This window comes from Hevea brasiliensis, chromosome 18 (assembly GCF_030052815.1).
Source record: "Hevea brasiliensis isolate MT/VB/25A 57/8 chromosome 18, ASM3005281v1, whole genome shotgun sequence".
NCBI classification, from domain to species: domain Eukaryota; kingdom Viridiplantae; phylum Streptophyta; class Magnoliopsida; order Malpighiales; family Euphorbiaceae; genus Hevea; species Hevea brasiliensis.
This window is the reverse complement of record NC_079510.1, coordinates 35,437,920-35,461,904: the sequence shown is the minus strand read 5'-3', so window position 1 is coordinate 35,461,904 and position 23,985 is coordinate 35,437,920. Positions and strand designations below refer to the sequence as shown.

Here is a 23,985-nt window from a genome sequence, read left to right as displayed (position 1 = left end):
ATCAAGAAATATCAAGAACAATTGAACACATTTAAATTTACATATTTTAATTAAAAACTTGCATAAAATATATTTTTATTAATAATTTATATTCTAAAAATGTTCCAAATTTATCTTGGACAAGGGGTTTGAACATGAATTTTGTGATTTTGATTTTTATAATTACAAAATTATTTTTTTTAAATAATTAATAGCTTTTTGTAACACCCCAAAATTTTAAATTTTTATTATTTTATGAGTATTATTGATATTTTAATTTTATTTAAATTTTAAGAAATTATTTGAGATTTTTCAGATTTTAAAAATCGGGTTCGATTTTCCAAAAATATAAACTTTGATGATTTTTAAAAATTTATTTAAAGACCACGTGATAAAACTAAAAATATATTTGGAGTCTACAAATTTTTCTGAGTTTTTTAGAATTTTTTCGAAATTTTTGAACCTCGTTTTTGGTCTCAAGGCGAAGTAAAAATTTAAAATTTTGTATCCTGAATCGAACCGGCCGGATCGAACCGGACCGGATCGAACCGATCGAATCGGACCGACCTTACCTTTTTCTTCCTTCTTCTCCCCGCACACGTCCCGACCCTCCTCTCTTCCTCTCCCGTTTTCTCTCTCCTCCCTCCTCCCCTTGCCGCACCGCCGCCTCTCCTGCCACCCCACCGCGGCGCCATCCTCACTGCCCGGCCACGGCCGCCGCCTGGAACACCAGAAAACGGCGCCCGAAGCAACGCGACGTGCAAGTGCGCCGCTTCTTCTTCCCGGCCGATCCGGCCATCAATCGGACCGGGTCTTGTGTCTAAACTCATCTACTCATCGAGAGCTTTCCATAGACACCAAGAACACCGAAATCTATTCAGCGGTTTGTCTAATTTTTGCCCGGGAAGTTTTACCCCTTTTCGATTTTTGGGCTAGATTTCTCGCAAACCGTGAACCCCACGAGAAAATCGAGAGTACCAGAGCGCTCCACTCGTCAAGAGCTTCGCGGCGACATATTCGAATTTTTTCGATACCGTTTTTCGGTGGGTCCCATGAAACTTCGCAGTGTTTTTCCGAGCATTAAATGAGCTTAGAAAATTTCGTAAAAATTTTATACTAACCCCCGTGTTGTGGGCTTCGTGTAGGTATCCTCAATTCGCGGAAATTCGACAGTTGTCTGGGTCTGTGAATTTCCGGCTAAACAGACCCGCTACCGAAAAAGTCTCCGAATTAGATAGAGGTTTTGGCTACCCCACCATTGTCAGACATCTCGAGCACGTTCTCGAAGTCGGAATCGGCAAAGGTAAACCCAAACCTAGTTTTTTCATAATTTTCTAGTGCTTAAATAGGATTAAAAATTTATAAAATATTCGTGGTAGCTCAGAAAATTATGATTCTTTTTGCAATAGTCTAGTAATATTGCTAAGGACAGCGGGGTAAAGTTTTAGAATTTTTAGAGCTTATTTGGGTAGTTTTTGCAAAAATGATCAATTATAAGGACTAAATTGAAATTTTATATATTGTGATGGATGACTGATTTGATGGGCCCAGGAGGGGCTGTGTGATGTGATTGAATTGTGGATATATGGATTGTGAATATAGAAGTGTGTTTTGAGCCATTTTGCAGGTTGGGTAGGTCCTAGGTATAGAGGAGACTCTGCCGGATTTTCGGCACGACTTAGGACGTATTTGGTCTTTTCTTGATTTGTATTGAGTCAAATTTATTAAATGATTGTAATGTAATTGTCAGGTGAGCCAGGACAGCCTTCTTCCTTCGCCCAGCCGCCACAGTGACCGTTGTCAAGTCTGTGAGTAAAATATTAATTTTAATTGTAATTTCGATATTATTATATGTTCAAGTATGCCCATGCATCACTTATATGTATATATCTATGTAGTTAAACTTTAGGCACGATTTATGTTGCATTCATAACTGTTAAAGTGCCATGGATGTTGTTGTGGTAATTTGGAGCAGTGTGCGTGCGTTAGCGTGCGTGTGATGTGGTGTGGACTATGGATAGGACGGGTAGACACGGCTTGAGATCTTTGCTGGGACCTAGTCCTTCGGAGTAGACACGGCTTGAGTTCTTCGCTGGGACCCCGATTTGGTTATTAAGTGGAAGTCCGAGCTGAGTTCTTCGCTGGCACAGGTTGGATTTAAGAGAGCTGTATAGGGGATCAGCTCCCATATATATTATGATTGATATTACTGGGTGTGTGAGTGCTCCAAATTACCTTTTTGCTGTTATGATGTGAATTTATTGCTGATGTTGCATTTCACGTTACAGGGTGCATTAGTTTTAGATAGTTATAGAGATTATGGTTAAAATTGATATTTTACTCTCTGAGTCGAACGCTCACTCCTGTTCAATATTTTTCTAGGCCACAGGAGGATATTTTTGAGGTTAACCTGTTTTCTCCCTCGCAGGTTAGTTATTCATGTTTGTGTAATTCTATAAATTTCTAGAATTTTCGCATGTGCTAGAAATGTTTATTTGATTTGGGTCTGTAATATAAATTATTATTTTGGACCTGTAAACTTAATATTTCATGCATGTTTGATGGACTGGATGAGGGAGCTGAGCTCCCATATATTTTTATGTTGATATGAGTTTGTGGAGGGTGAGCTGAGCTCCCCAATTGAGTATTTATTGTGTTTACAGGTTGGGTGAGTCAAAAACTCCCCGTTGAAAGGTCCATTTCATGGCCGGACTTTGTCCGGTTGATTTCTTGAAATTGGGCCCAAATGGGCCTTAGAGTTGGGTTAATGAATAGTTAGGCTTACTACGGGCCTCGGAGGCTTTAGGCTGGTCCAGGTCCTAGTGCCGGTCCGGCCCATAGGTTGGGTCATGACAAATGTGGTATCAGAGCTTAGGCTCTAGATTCATAGGGAAAAATTGTTTAAGTGTTGGAAAGAGTCTACTAGGAGTCACATGCGGAAAATAGGGTCCACATTCGTCTTGCATTATCATCTTTGCTTCTAGTTTCTGCTTCATATATATTGTGTGTAAATATGAGTCTATAGAGCTGTGTAATGTGTAGTTTTGAATTTTGTGGGCTAGTGCTGCTGAATTTCAGGAAAATGCGTAGAAGCAGGAGAGCTACCACTGCACCAGAACCAGATGTGCCTGACGAGGTGTCAGCACAGGGTGAGACGCCTGCCCCGAGGAGGCGGGGTAGGAGGCCTAGAGCTGCTCAAGTAGAAGAGCAGCTGCCAACAGTTCAGGATCAGTCTTTTATGGCACAGGGTCCCATGGACCCAATGGCAGCTACTCTAGCTAGGTTGCAGAGAACCATCGACATGATGGCGCAGTATATGGTCCACCCTCCACAGCAGCAGCAGTCCATCGCACCAAGAGGGGAACCTTATAAACAGATAATCAATTTTAAGAAGTTGGTGCCTGGTACTTATGATGTGTCAAATGATGCATATCGGTTTTTGGATTCCTGCAAACAGGCAGGAACAGAATTGCAGTTGACTGATAGAAGACTTATAGAGTGTATGCAGCATGTCATGGGGCCTATGCCTAGACAATGGATGAATGACTACATATTACCTCGGATGGAGGGTTTGTCGTGGACTCAGTTTGTGGAACTGTTCATCAATCGGTTTGTGCCAGAAAGCTTCAGGGATCAGAAGCAGTGGGCCTTTGAGGCCTTAAGACAGAATGGCAGGTCTGTAAATGAGTATGCTACAGAATTTCTGGAATTGAGCAAGTATGCCTCTACAGCAGTATCTACAGAAACTATGAAGGTGAAGAGATTCCTAAAGGGGCTAGACAGGAGGTATGCAAACCTGGCCATGATGTCTGATTAGTCTTTTGATGTGGTAGTTGATCGAGCCAGACAGATAGAGATTAGCTATGCTGTAGATGACAGCGAAAAAGCAAAGAAAAACAGAGCAGAGGGTTCTTCAGGTGTTCCCCACATGGGTACTATGGATAGTGGTGGCCAAACTACTTACAGAGGAAGAAGCAGGAATAAGAGGAGTGGTTTTAGATACAAATCCCGAGGGTTCAGACCATGGTACGGATCCAGCAGTGGTCACAGTTCAGGGTACAGCAGTTCTGGGTCTGGTTCGGGATCCTCCTTGGCACCTTGTGCACAGTGTGGAAGAGGACATTCAGGACCTTGTATGATGGGTTTAGGAGTATGCTTCAGGTGTGGCCAACTAGGTCACTTTGCTAGGGAATGCCCCATGTTCAGCGAGCCACAGATGGGGTCACAGGGTTCTATTGCAAATGTTCCTCGTCAGCTGTATCTAGGTGCTTCCAGCATGGCAGGTAGTCAGTTCAGTGGCCAACAGGGCCGAGGACAAGGGGGATGTGGATTTGGAGGCAGATCAGGAGGTAGAAGTCAGTATCAGGGTTCTGCCACTCAGGGTAGGGGTCAAGCTCGGGTTTTCACCCTGACCCATCAGGATGCTCAGGCTTCAAATGCAGTTGTGGCAGGTATTCTTCTGGTCTGTTCCTATGAGGCTCGTGTTTTAATAGATCCGGGTGCTACGCACTCATTTGTCTCCCCTGTGTTTGACATGAGGTTGGGTAGAAACCCTATAACTTTAGAATGCCCTTTGTCGGTAGCTACCCCACTTAGTGACAACATAGATGTAGATATGGTTTTTCCGGGTAGCCCAGTAGTAGTGGATGGAAAGATCCTCCCAGCAGACTTGGTTCCTCTACCAGTAATAGATTTTGATGTAATCTTGGGGATGGATTGGTTGGCAACTCATTATGCCACTTTAGACTGCAGGAACAAAAAGGTGCATTTTCACATACCTGGTGTGGAAGAGTTTAGCTTTGATGGTGACAGGAGCGTGGCTCCATATAATTTGGTGTCAGCAATTAGTGCTAGAAAAATGTTGAGGTGTGGATGTCAAGTGTATTTGGCATTGGTAAGAGATACCTCTGTAGAAGGTGTCAATATGAAAAATATTCCTATTGTCAGAGAATTTATGGATGTCTTCCCTGAGGAGCTTCCAGGGTTGCCACCAGAAAGGGAAATAGAGTTCTGCATTGATGTTGTTCAAGGTACAAATCCCATATCCATGCCACCTTACAGGATGGCACCAGCAGAATTGAAAGAGCTAAAGGAGCAACTACAGGAGCTTTTGGACAAGGATTTTATACGTCCAAGCACTTCACTTTGGGGTGCTCCTGTTCTATTTGTGAGAAAGAAATATGGGTCATTGAGGTTGTGTATTGACTACAGACAGCTGAACAAGGTGACTGTGAAGAACAAGTATCCACTTCCTCGGATCGATGATTTGTTTGATCAGCTCCAAGGGGCTAGATTCTTTTCCAAGATAGAGCTGCGATCAGGCTACCATCAGTTGAGAATCAGGAATGAGGACGTGTCCAAAACGGCATTCAGGACAAGATATGGTCATTATGAGTTCTTGGTGATGTCTTTTGGACTCACTAATGCACCAGCAGCCTTCATGGACTTGATGAATAGGGTGTTCAAGCCGTTTTTGGACCATTTTATCATCGTATTCATAGATCACATTTTGGTATACTCTCGGACCGAGGAGGAACACGTGTGGCACTTGAGGATGGTGTTGCATACTTTGAGGGAGCACCAGCTGTATGCCAAATTTTTAAAATGTGAATTTTGGCTAGAAAGCATCTCATTCTTGGGACACATGGTTTCTAGTGAAGGTATTCAAGTGGATCCCAAGAAAATTGAAGCTGTAACTGATTGGCTTAGGCCTACAACAGTCACTGAGGTGCGAAGTTTTCTGGGCCTAGCTGGCTACTATAGGCGTTTTGTGCAGGACTTTTCCAGGATAGCAGCTCCCCTAACTAAGTTGACTCGGAAGAATGTTCCATTCATTTGGACAGATGACTGTGAGAAGAGTTTCCAGAAGCTTAAGGAGTGTCTAACCACTGCCCCTGTGTTGACACTACCTATGAGTGGTGAAGGATACACCGTGTACTGTGACGCCTCCAGAGTTGGCCTAGGGTGTGTTTTGATGCAGAATGGAAAAGTAATGGCTTATGCTTCAAGACAGCTGAAGAGACATGAGCAGAACTACCCCACCCATGATTTGGAAATGGCGGCTGTAGTCTTTGCACTAAAAATCTGGAGACACTACCTGTATGGTGAAGTGTGCGAGATATACACCAACCACAAGAGTTTGAAGTACATCTTCCAACAGAGGGATTTAAAATTGAGACAGAGGAGATGGATGGAGCTTCTGAAAGACTATGATTGCACCATCCAGTACCACCCTGGGAAGGCCAATGTAGTAGCAGATGCTTTGAGCAGAAAATTTTCTGGCAGTTTGGCGCACATTTCAGCAGAGAAAAGACCGTTGATTCAGAAAATACATGAGTTGATGGATCAAGGTTTAATCCTAGATTTTTCAGATGAGGGGGTATTGTTGGATCATTTTTCAGTGAGGCCAGACTTGCGAGTCAAAGTTAGAGTTTCCCAGCACAGAGACCAACAATTGATGAAGATCACAGAAAGAGTACAGCAAGGTGAAGGTGGTGAGTTTGGATTTGCCAATGATAGCGCCCTAGTGCAAGGTTCTAGGATATGTGTGCCCAATGTGGACAATCTCAGAGATGAAATCATGCGAGAGGCACACTATACACTGTACAGTGTCCACCCAGGCTCCACCAAGATGTACCATGATGTGAAGGATAGCTATTGGTGGAATGGCATGAAGAGAGACATAGCAGACTTTGTGTCCAAGTGCTTGACTTGTCAGAAGGTGAAGTTTGAACATCAAAGACCGTCAGGAAAGCTGCAAAAGCTCCCTATCCCAGAATGGAAGTGGGAAATGATTACTATGGATTTTGTGACTGGGTTGCCTCGTACCACGCGAGGATATGATTTGATATGGGTAATTGTAGACCGTCTAACCAAATCAGCTCACTTCTTGCCTGTGAAGACTACATATTCTGTGGCACAGTACGCCCGACTCTACATTCGAGAAATAGTCAGATTACATGGAGTTTCGGCTTCCATAATATCTGACAGAGGGCCCCAGTTCACTTCTCAGTTTTGGAGAAAGTTGCAGGAGGCACTTGGCACACAGTTGAACTTTAGTACGGCTTTCCACCCTCAGACAGACGGACAGTCCGAAAGGACAATCCAAACACTGGAAGACATGCTTCGCATGAGTGTCTTGGATTTTGGAGGTCAATGGGATGATCAACTAGCTTTGGTGGAGTTTGCCTACAACAACAGTTACCATTCCAGCATAGGGATGGCACCCTATGAGGCACTATATGGAAGAAAGTGTAGGTCTCCTCTATATTAGACGGAAATGGGAGAAGCGAAGGTGCATGATGTAGACCTAGAGCAGTACACTTCAGAGGTAGTTCCATTAATCAGGGAACGATTGAAAACAGCTTTCAGTAGGCAGAAGAGTTATGCAGACCCCAGACGGAGGGATGTGGAGTTTACAGTAGGAGACTATGTATTCCTGAAGGTTTCTCCAATGAAAGGAGTCATGAGATTTGGAAAGAAGGGCAAGTTGGCACCTCGGTATATCGGACCTTTTGAGGTCACTGATAGAGTTAGAGCAGTTGCCTACCGGTTGGAGCTACTAACCAACCTTTCTCATGTTCATTCTATGTTTCACATCTCCATGCTCAGGAAATACATTCCAGATCCTTCTCATGTACTACAGCCGGATGTAATAGAGCTAAAAGAGAACTTGACATTTGAGGAGCAACCTGTAGCCATAGTGGACTACCAAGTGAGACAGCTGAGATCAAAACAGATCCCTATGGTTAAGGTTTTGTGGAGGAGTCAGTCAGTGAAAGAGTGCACCTGGGAGTCAGAACGGGACATGCGTAGTAAGTACCCTTATCTGTTCAATGTGTAATCATGTACTTTATTCTGCCTTGTGTAAAATTCGAGGACGAATTTTCTGTAAGGGGGGAAGAATGTAACACCCCAAAATTTTAAATTTTTAGTATTTTATGAGTATTATTGATATTTTAATTTTATTTAAATTTTAAGAAATTATTTGAGATTTTTCGGATTTTAAAAATCGAGTTCGATTTTCTGAAAATATAAACTTTGATGATTTTTAAAAATTTATTTAAAGACCATGTGGCAAAACTAAAAATATATTTGGAGTCTACAAATTTTTCTGAGTTTTTTAGAATTTTTTCGAAATTTTTGAACCTCGTTTTCGGTCCCAAGGCAGAGTAAAAATTTAAAATTTTGTATCCTGAATCGAACCGGCCGAATCGAACCGGATCGGATCAGACCGGTCGAATAGGACCGGCCTTTTCTTTTTCTTCCTTCTTCTCCCCGCGCGCGTCCCGACCCTCCTCTCTTCCTCTCCTGTTTTCTCTCTCCTCCCTCCTCCCCTACCGCGCCACCGCCTCCCGCACTCCCAGCCATGGCCGCCATCCTCACTGCCCTCCCACCTGGCCGCTCGAACGCCGGAAAACGGCGCCCGAAGTGACGCGACGCACAAGTGCGCAGCTTTGTCTTCCCGACCGAAATCCGGCCGATCCGGCCACCAATCGGATCGGGTCTTGTCTCCAAACTCATCTACTCGTCGAGAGCTTTCCATAGACACCAAGAACACCGAAATCTATCGAGCGGTTTGTCCAATTTTTGCCCGAGAAGTTTTAGCCCATTTTGACTTTTGGGCTAGATTTCTCACAAACCGTGAACCCCATGAGAAAACCGAGAGTACCAGAGCGCTCCACTCGTCGAGAGCTTCGGCGAAATATTCGAATTTTTTCGACACCATTTTTCGGTGGGTCCCACAGAACTTCGCAGTGTTTTTCCGAGCATTAAATGAGCTTAGAAAATTTCGTAAAAATTTTATACTAACCCCCGTGTTGTGGGCTTCGTGTAGGTATCCTCAATTCGCGGAAATTCGACAATTGTCCGGGTCTGTGAATTTCCGGCTAGACAGACCCGCTACCGGAAAAGTCTCCAAATTGGATCTAGGTTTTGGATACCCCACCATTGTCAGACATCCCGAGCGTGTTCCTGAAGTCGGAATCGACAAAGGTAAACCCGAACCTAGTTTTTTCGTAATTTTCTAGTGTTTAAATAGGATTAAAAATTTATAAAATATTTGTGGTAGCTCAGAAAATTATGATTCTTTTTGCAATAGCCTAGTAATATTGCTAAGGACCGCGGGGTAAAGTTTTAGAATTTTTAGAGCTTATTTGGGCAGTTTTTGCAAAAATGATTAATTATAAGGACTAAATTGAAATTTTACATATTGTGATGGATGACTGATTTGATGGGCCCAGGAGGGGCTCTGTGATGTGATTGAGTTGTGGATATATGGATTGTGAATATAGAAGTGTGTTTTGAGCCCTTTTGCAAGTTAGGTAGGTCCTAGCTATAGGGAAGACTCTGCCGGATTTTCAGCACGACTTAGGACGTATTTGGTCTTTTCTTGATTTGTATTGAGTCAAATTTATTAAATGATTGTAATGTAATTGTCAGGTGAGCCGGGACAGCCTTCTTCCTTCGCCTAGCCACCACAGTGACCGTTGTCAAGTCTGTGAGTAAAATATTAATTTCAATTGTAATTTCGATATTATTATATGTTCAAGCATGCCCATGCATCACTTATATGTATATATCTATGTAGTTAAACTTTAGGCACGATTTATGTTGCATTCATAACTGTTAAAGTATCATGGATGTTGTTGTGGTAATTTGGAGCAGTGTGCGTGCGTTAGCGTGCGTGTGATGTGGTGTGGACTATGGATAGGACGGGTAGACACGGCTTGAGATCTTCGCTGGGACCCAGTCCTTCGGGGTAGATACGGCTTGAGTTCTTCGTTGGGACCCCGATTTGGTTATTAAGTGGAAGTCCGAGCTGAGTTCTTCGCTGGCACAGGTTGGATTTAAGAGAGCTGTATAGGGGATCAACTCCCATATATATTATGATTGATATTACTGGGTGTGTGAGTGCTCCAAATTACTTTTTTACTGTTATGATGTGAATTTATTACTGATGTTGCATTTCACGTTACAGGGTGCATTAGTTTTAGATAGTTATAGAGATTATGGTTAAAATTGATATTTTACTCTCTGAGTCGAACGCTCACTCCTGTTCAATATTTTTCCAGGCCACAGGAGGATATTTTTGAGGTTAACCTGCTTTCTCCCTCGCAAGTTATTTATTCATGTTTGTGTAATTCTATAAATTTCTAGAATTTCCGCATGTGCTAGAAATGTTTATTTGATTTGGGTCTGTAATATAAATTATTATTTTGGACCTATAAACTTAATATTTCATGCATGTTTGATGGACTGGATGAGGGAGCTGAGCTCCCATATATTTTTATGTTGATATGAGTTTGTGGAGGATTAGCTGAGCTCCCCAATTGAGTATTTATTGTGTTTACAGGTCGGGTGAGTCAAAAACTCCCCGTTGAAAGGTCCATTTCATGGCCGGACTCTGTCCGGTTGATTTCTTAAAATTGGGCCCAAATGGGCCTTAGAGTTGGGTTAATGAATAGTTAGGCTTACTACGGGCCTCGGGGGCTTTAGGCTGGCCCAGGTCCTAGTGCCGGTCCGGCCCATAGGTTGGGTCGTGACACTTTTCTCCTTGCAATTTAATTTCAATTTTTCAATAGAGAATCTTGTGGTAATACATTTTTTGGAATATTTTTTTCTGGATAGTTGACGGATTGGGATTGGTTTACAAATGAATGAAACCCAGCTGCCACAAAAGTTGATGAGCGGCAGCAGGCACAATCTTTTAATATGCAAGTGGAATCACAATTCCAGTTGAGCCTTTTTAGCATGACAGACTGTGATTGTCAAAACAAACTCAGCTTATTTGGTGTTTTGAGAAGTTCCTGCTGAAGTTTTTCTCAGGATTTGGCAGTCTGCAACGGATCTTATGGCTGACCTCAAGTGTGGTGGGGAGGATAGTCATTTGCAATTACTAATTCCTTCAAGACTTGGACATGGGGTATCCTTTTCCATTCAGAATCCTTCCACCACTTTCTTCTTCCCTTGTCTGATCAAGTTATAGCCCAAGCCAGAAGAAGAAGATGCTGGTATGGATAAAGGAATTGAGTGAAATTTTGCTCCAATAGGCGAAGGGCAAAGAGTAAACTTGAATTCAATTCACAAAGGGAGATAACTTGAGAATAAACAGGATAAGACATTCAGTCAATTTCATTAGTTACTTTAGTTGTGTAGCTACAACAGCTTAAGAAAGAAATCAACTCGCAACTGTTTTCTACCAGGTCACATCCCTGCCACATTCTAAAAATGGCAATGGAATTTGTGGGACTTTTGTCTTTTTCTTCTACTGACTTCTGAGTACAGTTTATGATTTTACATGCAACATAAGCAACAAAACTTCAAGCACATAGCCTTGGAATTCTTCATTATGCATTCACTCAGGAGTTGTGGTAGCATTAACAATAGCATTTCCATTTAAGTCTCTGTATTTTGTTTAAGGAATTGAAGGTCTTTCATTTGCAACTGTACAGCTTCTTTTGGCAAGTTCTTTGGCTCTGGAAAATTGACCTCATCACTACCTTCAGCCACTTTCTTTGCCATGTCTTTGACAATCCTTTGTATTTCTGCCTGCTCAACCGATGGAAAAACAGCACTCAGCATGACACACAGCAATTCCTCATCTTCCTTTTCTATAGGATTCCTCCCGAAGCAGCATACATAAATTGCCTCAAGTGCCTTCTCAGCTCGTATGTCCATGGGGATATTAGGGGTTGCAACATTTAATTTTGCTCGTTTCTACAATGTGGATATCATTATCAGCAAGACTACTCAAGAACAACATTCAACCTAAGCCAACAGTAAATCAAAATACGGAGCATCACTGAAGCAGAGATCCACATTCATGAAGAACTAAAACACAGCCATGATTAAGATATTATACGAATTCTGTGGCATTATTAAATATGATCTTCCTACCATCACATTAACGCTATGCTGGTAAGAAGGTAATCCTAGTCTATCAACAGGCATGAGCAATATAACTTACAAGACTAGATGGTACTAAATATTTTATCAGCCCTTAATCTATGCACTTCAGGCTGTTAGCATACTTTCTGTCCACTAATTGCATGATTTAAAACGATCTTAAATGTAGCTGCATTTATCATAAACTACTAGGACATATGTTGAAAAAATTCACCTACACAAAATCAAAGGATAAACCTACTCCACAACAAGTCTACTAATCGATGGAAAAATAATTTACAATCACTAATTATTTTTCTCACCCTCAATCATTCACAAAGAAACTCACAAATTCCGGTGGTTTTACTCTTCAGCACATGATTTTAAATAAAGGCCATCACGTTACGTAACTGCGGTTATTTATAGATTTTTTGCTGTCCCGTTACTATGACACCCGTTATTTAAATACACAAAAAAATTTATTCCTATAACAATTGTTACACCCGTTACTTAATAGTAAAAGCTGTTATTTAACGTTAAATAACGGTAACGGTCCATTCATTTATTACTTTAAGCCAAATGCCAACAACTGTTCCTCATTTTTTTTTTCCGTCTTGAGTGTTTTTAGTTATCTCTCCCTTTCTCAAAATTTCGCCTACTTTTCTATCGTTCTACAAATCTTTTACTCCTCTCTTGAGTTATCATCAACAATTTTTCTAGTTCTACACATTTGTTTCATGCAAAAGGTGAGTTATTTATTTTTTTTTTGGTTTTTTTGCTTATTTAATGAAGAAAATCATGTTTGATGTTAGGTTTGTTTTTAAATGGTATGAACCATTAGTTTGCTCAATCTACATAGTTATAAAGTTAACTCTTTACTATCTACATAGTTATAGTTAACTCTTTACTATCTACATAGTTATTTTTGCTTTAGATTGATTAATACTAATAATGTCTAAGAATGATGGATTTAATATCATTATTTGATGTATTTATGTTTATTATTTAGTTATGTATCTTACTTTTACTTATATCTTTAAATATATATTAATTTATAGAGTTAACTCTTTACATTCTACGTAATTATTTTTGCTTTAGATTGATTAATACTAACAATGTCTAAGAATGATGGATTTAATGTCATTATTTCATATATTTATGCTTATTATTTAATTATGTATCTTACTTTTAATTATATCTTTATATATATATTAATTTCGTGAACTTTATAAATTTTCCAAAAAAATTTGCATAGCAATAAGCCGTTATCGTTATGTTAAGCCTTGATAGGTCTATTTTTGTTGCCCACGAATGTGACTGCAATTTAAATCCATGCTCCAACATGTGGCCTTCTACACTTTGCACACACGTTACTATAGTACCAACACTCCATGGTCAGCACACACTCACACACTTCATGTGGACAGCAGCAACTCATATATGTAGGCCACTAAAACACCGAATTAACTAAACTTCCTAGTTAAATTATAATCAAATCTTCCTAATTCATATTCAATCCTAATTCCACCTGGACTTGGATTCCAACAAATCGACCATCTAATGCGTAGCCAGAACTGAATGCTACTATTTCCTTTTGGTGAGGCATCCATATACCCCATGTTCAATGATTGAAAGATTATTTTTGAACAGCCACTGTTAAATTCATCGCAATTCAAACTCTTAGATCTTGGTTTACACAATTTCCCCCTTTTCTTGCTAAGAAATTTGTTACTCCAATCCCACTTCCAATTAGACAGTCTAAGAAATTTGTTAGTATGCTTGAACGAATTTATCACCTATTCCCAGGCAAACTGCAATCTGAAAAGGAAACTAAATCATTTCCTAGGCTTTGAAGACGATAGATCTTTTACTTCATGAGGCCTCAATCTTTTCACGCTGCCAATACATTAGTAGGTTGACATATGAATTAAGGCACAGAAAATAATTGTACATAATTTGAGTTAGAAACTAATCTCGGTTGATCACATGATGCTTAGCACTTTCAGATGCCATTCAAAGCGAGAGTTGAATGGTTCGCCAGCTTGAATTCATGGAAGTCAGAAAAACAAGAGAAAGTAAATAGGATTAGAAAAGATTTCCAACCTCTCTTGCCTCATTCATCAATGAAATGAAATTCTGCTCTTCAAATTCAATATCATTTGATATCCGAAGCCTTGCTGCCCCTTCCAAAAGCTCTTCAGATTTGAGAAGACCAGCACCAACAGCTGCTAGCCAACAGCACAATAGAACATACAAAGGATCCCCTGACTACCCAGAAACAAAATTTCAACAAGTTAATTCTAAACTAGCACACACTAAAATAACAACTATAATCAACAAAATTACAATAAAAGCAGAAACCCAATTCAGCAACTCAAGGCTAATTGTAGCTTAACCCTCCAAATGGTGACAATAAATTTGATTATACATACAAGCTTCAGGCCATCAATAGCACAATCAACCAATTGTAATGTTTAATTCCAACTAAACACATGTATCAAAGCATAAGGAATCAAATTTACCTTGCCTCTCCGATCCTGGAACTCATAAAAAGCTCTAGAATCATTGAATGTGCACTTCTTGCCCACTCTCCTCCTAAACTCTGCGAAATCAATGATATCACCACCAACACCACCTTCATCGCTGAAAATTCTAGCTACAAGGCCAATTACAGGGAGAGAACCAATGACTTTGCTGGCAAAACTGGAAATGGAGTTGGGGTTCTCCATGTAAGCTGTAACAGAAAGCAACCCATTAGAGTTCTGCACTTCTTGTCTAGTGGGTCTTCTGCAATTAGTGTAGATTTGGTGGAAATGGTGCAGAAATGGTGAAATGAAGTTGCAGGAAGCGAGGGTTTGGGTGTGGAGAGATGGGTTCAGAAGACTCACAACCACCATGGCTGTGAAATGTGGCAGCTTATGTAGTTTGAGATATTGTCCTCACATTTATATGTTGTCATCCACATAAATTTCCCTTTCTTTTTTTTCCCCTAAATTTAATTAGTAATTGAAAAAATTCATTTTAAAATTTTATTTAATTAAAAAAAATTCATGCATAATTAAAAAATTAAAAAATTGCATTATTTTCGAAAAAATTTTCTCCACTCCATAAGCATAACGAAAATTTTTTTCCCATAATCTCAATAAATTGCAATATGAAAAAACGTATTGTTTTAATATTCTCTAAATTCTTGTTAATATATATTTTTTATTTTTTAAATTTATTAATGTCTTCGAATTAAAAAGTTTTGAGTACTTAGTCTTATTAATTGTAGAACAACATAGATGAAATATTTACATGCGTATATTTGTATTGATTATTTATAATTTTTATATAAATATTTAATATATTAATTTTTATGTAAAATTTAATTTTTTTTTTATAGAAAGATTAAAAAAGTGAGGAGTCCGACGAATTATTTACCAACTTAATAATATGCTATAGTAAACTAATTAGACTAAGTCAGGTAATAAGTTTTTAAGCAAGATAAACTACAATGTTGTAAAAAATTTTTTGATAAAATATTTAATTTAGACCTTATATTTATGGGAAGAATTTAATTTAATTAATTTTTAATTTTTTGTTTAAATTAATTCGCTTAATTTTGTTTAAAAATTAAAATTTGTGGATTAAATTTTTTAATTTTTTAATTTAAATTAAAAATTAAAAGGGTTAATTTTTTAATTTTGAGATTAAATTTTTTAATTTTTTATTTTAAACTTAAAAATAAGAAACTTAATTTTTTATTTTTTAAGTTAAATTAAATATAAATTAAAAAATTTCAATTAAATTGAATAAAAAATTAAAATGAGAGGAGTATATCCCACAATATGTTGAGCACTTGTCCATTGCCATGCGTATTATGACCAGCGTTATAATCTTCCTTTTTTTAAAGTACAAAGAAAACCGAAAATCCCTTATAAAACCACTTTCACAGTTTGACCTCTTTGCCTACTCTCATTGAATTTTCGAGCTCTCACAGTAAGTGACGGCGTCAGAAATTTTATTTAGAGGGCTCATTTTATATAATTATGTAAAAATAAATATATATATATATATATATTTTTTTTTTTATAAAAATTAAAATTATAACTTTTTTAAAAAATTAATAAAATTTTCTATTTTTTATATTAATAAATTTATTACCAACTTAAAAAATTTTGAGTATTAACTATTTCTCTTAATTATCTTAATTTTGATATTAGGAAAAAAAAAGAAATTATAGAAAATTTTACATAAAATTAAATATTTATATCTATAATTTTTTATTAACTCATTAAATTTTATTATTAAAAAAAATTTACCAAACTCAATAGAATGTTTTAATGATTAAACGAAAGCAATAGAAAGGATGTACTAAAATTAATTTTTAATTATTAATTTATTAAAAAATCAAAACATTAAATTAAAATTTTTAACTTTGTTATTCTATAACATATTTGATATTATAATAGCTCCAAAAATCTATGACATTAGAAATTTTTATTAATTTTTAGTATAGATTTTTTTTTAAAAAAAAATTTTAGCTAAAAAAAAATTTTAAACTAAAACTCTAAGCACATCGTTTACTTAAAAAGAAATTGATCGAATTTTCTTCTATTAGAAAAATTATTAAATTTATTAATAATTAATAAAATTCACACTTACATACTTAATTTTTAAGAATTGAAATAAATTATTCTTATTCTTAAAAATATATATATAAAATTTAATCTTTTAATTATATTTCAATCCCTCACTTATATTAAGTAATTTTTATTATCTATTTTTTATATAAAATAATATTTTAGTCTCTTATTTTTTATTTTTTCAAAAATTAAAAATTAATTTTATCTAAAAATTTAAGGACTAAAATATTATTTAAAGTAAATTCATAAAGATTAATTATATAATATTTTAATTATATAAGTATATTGTTATAAAATTAAAAAAATTAAGTAGTATATTTTTTGAAAAAAAAATTATTAAAAATAAGGAAATTCTAAATAATTTAATTTTTATTTTTATTCAAAGGACTACCCTTAATATTTTCCAAAATCCAGGGCCAATGCACCCCTTGGCCCCTTGATGCCTCCGTTAGTGCTCACAATCTCCAATTACTCGAGCAAGTTCATGACATTGTCAATGGCAACTTCTATCTCGATCCCGTACTTATTTCTCTCTCTCTCTCTCTCGCTATATTATTTTTTTATTGGGTATTATTTTGATTGTATTTAAACTGTTACTTATTTCTTTTTGTGGGTTCTTGCTTGCAGTGCTGTTTGAAGTCTATGGATACCGAGCTGTTTGAGAGGCAAGTTCATCCTTTGTAGAATAATGTATTTTTATAATTCAATTTTTTTTTTGCCATAATTTTTTGCTCTTTCTTTTTTTGGTATAACAGGCTTCGGGAGCTCAAGCAACTAGGTGAAGGTGTCTTTTCTGTTCTTTGCTTAAAATACTAAAATAAAATTATGATTAAATCATAAAATGTATTGTCCTTTGGTATTTAGTTTGAATATAGCTTAGAGTGATGTCTGAGACTATTTTTCTGGTTAGATGTGTTTAGTGTCAAGGAATTGCTCAAATACACTCTGGGTTTTAAATGGTTTAATGATAATGTCATTATACAGTTTACATCATGTAGGTAAAATACACTTTCGTTGTGTTTTAGGTGCAACCCACATGGTTTATCCTGGGGCTCTGTATTTTAGGTTTGAGCCCTCCCTTCATGGTATATTGGCTTGCTGGTGATGCTGAGGAAAGGCTGAAAAATTACCAGGTTCAAAAACTTTATTGAGCTTTCTTTAACATGCTTTGATCCTCATAATTATGATAGTTTCTTTAACTGATCTGGGAAAAATAAAAATGTGGCAATTTCATTTCTCTCTAACATACGGCTCTGTGTTTATGTTTGCTCCCTTTAATTGCAGGGGGTTTGGAGCTAGGCATCGATTACTTTGATGTTCAGACAGTGAAGCTTGCAGGTGATTTATTGGGTTTAACTTGAACTGCCTCTATATGAAACTGGTTTTTAGTTTTTTAGTCCTATTATCTGTTCATCCAATTGTAGGACTTCTGCTGCATGATGTGGGCCGTGGTCCTTTATCACTTGTTTGAATGCGAGTTTCTCCCCAGTGTTATAAATGGTGAAAAATATAATGTTTTTATGTCTTAGATGGACTACATTCAGAGTTTCAGTTAACATAATGAAACATCAGCCTCCAATTTCATGAATACATGTTTCTGCTTGAATAGTATGTTTTCATAGCAGTTGATGCTTTATGCATTTCATGAATGTAAGATCTATACGTGTACTTCGAAGTTGGAACTTGGAACAAGTTTTTGAACTTCTGCATGTGGTCATTTGTCTTTCACTTAAATTGCAATTTAATTATCAGGTTCCTTAAGGTCGTAGTTTGAGAGGTTACTTTTTGGTGCAACCAGTGGATCTCTAATGTTGGAGGAGCCTTAGAGCTTTTGTTTTGTTATCTTTCTTAGATGAATTTGATTCTCTCAAATCTTGCTATCTAAAATGCTATTTCCCAATAAATAGAAAAGATTTCAAAGCTTTTATGAGTTTGCAGGTTATCTCCCTTATCTGTTTTTGATGTAATTGTATTCCCAGGTTTCATGAACAAATGTCCACGAAAATGGCTGGTCATATTTTGAAGAGCATGATATTGATATTGACTCTGAATTTGAAATGATGCCACATCATTTCTAGTGACTAGGTGACTACCAATAGCATTCTTATGCGAGCTTTAGACACAAACAATTGTATTACTTATTGTATTCAAAAGATGTTAGAATGTAAAAACAAAAGAAAGAAAAAGGCCATCACACCATTGTGCTTAACTGTGATTCAAGAAGGTAATCTTAATTCATTTGTAAAATTTCACATTTTTGCATCAACTGGCTGCTTCAGAAGTTTTAGTTGTGCGGTCATGCTTGGAAGCTTTTCTTTTATTTCATCGCATGATGCTTCTTAACATGATAACTATCCCTAAAAAATAAGGAAAAAGAAAAACGAAGAGTAAAATAAAAAGCTCAGAATTGTATTGGATAGTCATGTCAAATGACTGATATGTAGATGCTGTGCACCTTCATGTTGACTGCTTTATTTTGTGTGATATCTCACACATGTTATATGTATGTATTTAAGTTTGCGTATTTCTTTGTATTTTTAAATATTTATATGCATTTATACATATTATATGTTTTGTGTATTTATAATATTAGCTTAAGATACTTAAATTTGGTGTGGAAAGAAGGTATGATTATTGCTCCGATGTTGTGGTCGGAATCTCCACTGGGTTTTTCTACGTGGCATTGTGTGGAAGTCTAAATTTCCAACCATGTCATGCTAACAATTAGGTCTACTCTTGCCATGCCAATTTTTTGGCTTAGTCATGCCATGATCATATTTTGAGCCCTCTATATATTCTCCTATGAACTTCTATCTTGGAATCTAGTCCCTATAAGTGTTCTCACATATTTAACATAAATCCATATGTAATGAAGAAACATGGATCGTTACTTTTTATTTAACAAAACAGCATACCCCAATGGTTAGCAGGAAGGGGGACAATTATTAATTTGGCATTGTCCTGGATATAGGTGGCCCTTGTTTCTCATAGTATGACGGTCCAAATCCACCTAAGGGTATCTAGGGACATGATCCCCTGCATACGCAGGAGATATTTGTACCAGGTAAAGAAGCTTTGCTAATGGCTTACCTACATTTTCCTCTCAATTAAAAACATCTGGCATCCATTTTAATCTTACTATTGTCTCATGGAAGGCATGTAAATTATGAATCTTATGTTTTTATAGTGTATGTGATGTTAGTGCTCCTTTTATTATGCACTTGATAATAGTAAAAGGTGTTTCATTTCTCTATGTCAGTTTGTAATGAGCATGCTGTTCCTAGGGACAAAGTAGAGAATTTCAAAGATGTCACTTCACAGTTCACAGAATAATGTTTGTTCCCTGGTTGTCACAAAAACTTGGTCCTATAAACATATGCGTGCATGTGTTTAAAATGTTTTCCCCTGCTGTTTGTAATCAATAATCTGGGGTATTAAGGGCTTCAAATTCACGGAAAAATGGTGTTGTGTTCCTGAAGGAAGAGGATATTGCAGTAAGCAATGTTAGGATTGATTTGACTTGTGGAAGGCATAATCCTCTAAATAGGTACTTGAACTATGAGGCATTTTTTTTTTGTATTTAAACAGTGCATCCCCTATTCTTGTAATTTTGGTTGAATATTGCATTCTACTGATATTTTTCCATCTCTGTTTCCTCTTTTACCTGGGTGCATGTATCTTCCTTCTCCAGCATCAACTTTTTCAAGGTACTATTACTGCTACATTTCACTATCTTTACCTGAACCTACTATGTATTCAGTCTTACCTCAATATTAACTAGTTACTAAAATGATGACATTTTTATAGCATTGCTCAATGTGATGTGGGACCACTTTAGAGTTAGACCGGCTGTGGGCCAGTTCGGAACCGGAACGGTCAAAACTGGATTGACTAAAATCGGTGTTGAACTGGACTGGAACAGGCTGGTTCAGTTCTAGGCCAAACCAGATTTAAAAAAAAAAAAAAAAAAAAATTTTAAAAAAATTTCAGCCGTTGGATTTGATTAGAACCAGAACTGAAACTGAAACTGGAATCTGAGGAACCCTTTGGTTCCCCCTAAATCTTGAAATGGAACCAACCTGTGGCCATAGTTAGAGCCTATGTATTTTAGGAAGAAATTTAGGCAACATACTGAGTTGTGATCACACTAACTGTTATTGATGTTTGAGTTATGTGTTGTTTCCAAGATGAATTTTTCAAGCCATACTCTGAGAGCTTGGTTCTGCTAGGATATGTGATTTTCATGAGCTTTGACAAAAGTAGTTCAAATATGTTGGTGGCATTTGCCCTTTGTTACCATCCATCTTTGCTATTACTGGAAGAGTTCCTCACATCTTACAATAATCACCCAAATAGAATTTTCAGGATTATTTAGAGCAGACCATAATAGTGTCTTAAATTAGCATCCTTATTATTCTCAGATTTTGTACAGAGATTAGTATGTCCTTTGCTGTTCTCCTGTTTAGGATTACAAAAGTGAGGAGAAATTGTCCATACCTGATGATCACATCAGTCACTTGCTACCTACATTTTATCAAGATATAATAGTGATGGTCTACTTAGAGAAGCCCGAAGTGGTCTATAGATTCAAATGCTTAGGACATTTAGATAATTGGATGCCCAAATTCAAGGCTAACTTCATCAGATACGATCTGTTTTGTGGATTCACTCTCTGGGCCTGCAAACTTCAACAAGTGTTTGGCCAAACACGTTTAGCAACCTCTAAATGTTTGGGCTTGATCAAATTCTAGCATGATATTAGTGTCTCTCATACCAAAAGGTTAAGAGTTTGAATCTTGGCCACTTCCATTTATTAGTTAAACTTTTCAGCACAAGGTAAAATGAGTCTGTACTTGTTTATGCTTCAAGATTAGTAGACATTCGTGTGTAAGGGTGTGTTAGAGATACAAAACTATTCACTGCAAGCATGAATTTTTAGGTTGAGTGATTTCATGACAATATCTAACCTTGTTATATTCCCAGTAACATTTATGTTCTACCCAAAGAACATTTGTTAACAACTACACTGTAACAGGTAGCATCAGTCTTTGAGACTTTTGAAAATTTCCAGTTGAGAACTTATGGGATTAAGGCACAAGTGCATGCAACTCCTGTGAAAAAGAAATGCTGAACTTTAGGTTTTTACTGTTTATACTAGTTCTCTCACTTGTTTATTTTGATAATGAATGTAAAATACATATTTGCCATGCCACAAATTTGTAAGTTTGAATGTCGTACCACAGGTGAAGCACATTATTTATTTAATTCCTTTTGCCATTCTGTCATGGCTTTCCCTCAACCTCAAATCTAGAAGCACATTCTGTTATTTCATTAAATAGAATAATTGAGCTGATGGGGGATATTATCTTTTTGGTTTTTCCCCTAATTGTTTGGAATATGCCCTCAATTTTGCAGTCAGCTAGTCCCTTTTATTTTTCCTTTCCTCCATTTTGAGTTGATGGAGGATATTATCTTCATCCAGCCCCCGATCTCTCTGTGTCTATGTTACAAATGTAAAAAAACACATACTCATGAGCTAAATGCTTAAATGAATAGTGACTTGTAGCTAGCTGTTAACCAACATTAACATTTTAGTAGAATTATCATTTCAGGCCTTAGTATCAGTTCTGATGAGTCTATAGGCACTGCATCAGTTACGATAGGGGAAATTATAGTTGCTGATCTTGGTGTTGACATATACACCTTGGCTAATGGAGTTGTCTCTAATCACACAACCTGAATAGTTTTGTACATTGTTTGATTATATATTACTTAGTGGCCTTTGAAATTTTGGTTTTCCAGGCAGAGGCCTGATATTCATATCCTTTAGCTTGTTCAATTAGCAGCTTTATATTTACATTTCTGTTTATAGGTTCAACACTTGTTCATTTGATATGGGTGAGACGTGCATCCATGTTTGATTAATGTTTGCTGATATGGAAACCAACACTGTTTTCATTCGCATTGACACATCTAGCATTGCCAACATCCATGAGAAGTATTAAACTTCTTTTATTATCCAATCTATTCTAACACTAGAATGGATTCGTGTCTGACTCTATTAATCAACCACATGATGATTCTAAGAGAGTGGATGTCAGTGTAGGATTACTAGTTGAAAACCTGTTGCCTATTGGGACTCAACTTTATATTGTAGTTGACAGAGACATATTTCCCAGCCTAATTTCAAGTCAATAAGCCAATGGAATACAATTCTCTAGTTTGGACTTTCTAGAACAGAGTGGGCAAATCTCTCATTCTATCAGGCCTCTAGTGTGGTTGTCCTCTTCAATCAGATTGCAGATATCTATAAAACAAATTCATTATGCACAGTTTTGGGACTATGCTAGTGTGTGTGTGTTTTTAATGGCTAATAGGTGAATTTTTTTTTGGTTTTTTCAATGAAAACTGATGTATATTCAATGGATTCATTAAGGATGTTTAGTTTCATTACGGTTCTATCCAGTCACTATAACTAGAATTAAACTTTCGATTCTATGATTTTTGGGAACCAGATATTAAACTAAAACCATTTGTTTCTAAGCAATTTTGGCACAATTTCAGTTCTAGTTTTTGTTCTATTTCAATTACAACTTTTCTTCCAATTTTATGATTTATCTTCAATGATATATCCATTTCGATTAATTAAAAAAAAAATATAATAAAAGGTGTGAAATGATGGGAGTGATTATATCATATACAGTTTCAAACCATAAATTCACACATCAATTAATGGCTGAAGCAAATTTCAAGCAAAATCATGTAATGGATAAAATGCTGAATGGTCGGTGCAGATTTCAGAGTAAAATATGTGTAGCTGACACATTTACTTGTCATTTTCCTCTTTGTGCTGTTGATTCTTGATTATTAATATCACAACATTTTTTTTAGTTTGGGTGCCTCTGTAGATTTGACAGCAATTATCACACCCCACATTGGTGTCTATTCTGTATTATTTTTTTCTAAAGGGCACTTTAATTTTTGCATTTTCTGGTCATATTTGATGTTGTTCAATATACCATCTATAATATAACAAAAATAAATCTTTATTTTTAATAAATTTAGACTTAAACTCAGGAATTTATAATCCTTAAGATAACTCAGAATTTTATAATCCTTAAGATGACTTTAATATCATTAATTATGCTCACTGATTATTAAAATTGTTTTCAATGTTTCATTAGTTATGTATGTGTTTATGGTTTTACTAATGTGTTACAAGGATTAATTAATATATTTTTCAAAATATAAGATTAACTAATTATTTCACTAAAATAGAAGAATTAAATAGTAATTTTATTAGCATTATTAACAAAAAAAAAATGACGAAGACAATAATTTAACAGAAGAAAAATACAAGAATAAATAGTATATTTTTTAAAATATAAAGATCAAATAGTTAGTTTCGTTAAAAAACATAGATTAAATAGTAATCTTTTCATTTTTATTATCAAATTATGATATTTCATTATGTTGTTTTATTATAATTAAC

At 36.4% G+C, this 23,985-nt stretch overlaps 1 protein-coding gene and 1 long non-coding RNA gene across 7 annotated transcripts; one reads left to right on the top strand and one right to left on the bottom strand.

Annotated features, from left to right (window-relative positions):
- Nucleotides 1–11,091: 11,091 nt before the first annotated feature.
- Nucleotides 11,092–14,799, bottom strand: LOC110657574 (photosystem I assembly factor PSA3, chloroplastic). The gene is made up of 3 exons (XM_021814817.2): nt 14,388–14,799; nt 13,969–14,133; nt 11,092–11,697 (listed from the first exon to the last, which is right to left on the bottom strand). Exons 1-3 carry the CDS (start codon nt 14,760–14,762, stop codon nt 11,377–11,379), a joined length of 861 nt encoding a protein of 286 aa, XP_021670509.2. The 5' UTR covers nt 14,763–14,799; the 3' UTR covers nt 11,092–11,376.
- A 2,411-nt stretch (nt 14,800–17,210) lies between these two features.
- On the top strand, nt 17,211–21,792 carry LOC110632829 (uncharacterized). Of its 6 annotated transcripts, XR_009146134.1 has the most exons (5): nt 17,211–17,277; nt 17,519–17,626; nt 17,778–20,040; nt 20,185–20,200; nt 21,529–21,792. It is a non-coding gene; the product is annotated as an uncharacterized LOC110632829 (long non-coding RNA). The 6 variants fall into 6 exon arrangements; XR_009146136.1 differs by having other exon boundaries at nt 17,778–19,557; nt 19,753–21,792; XR_009146135.1 differs by having other exon boundaries at nt 20,185–21,792.
- Nucleotides 21,793–23,985: the final 2,193 nt, after the last annotated feature.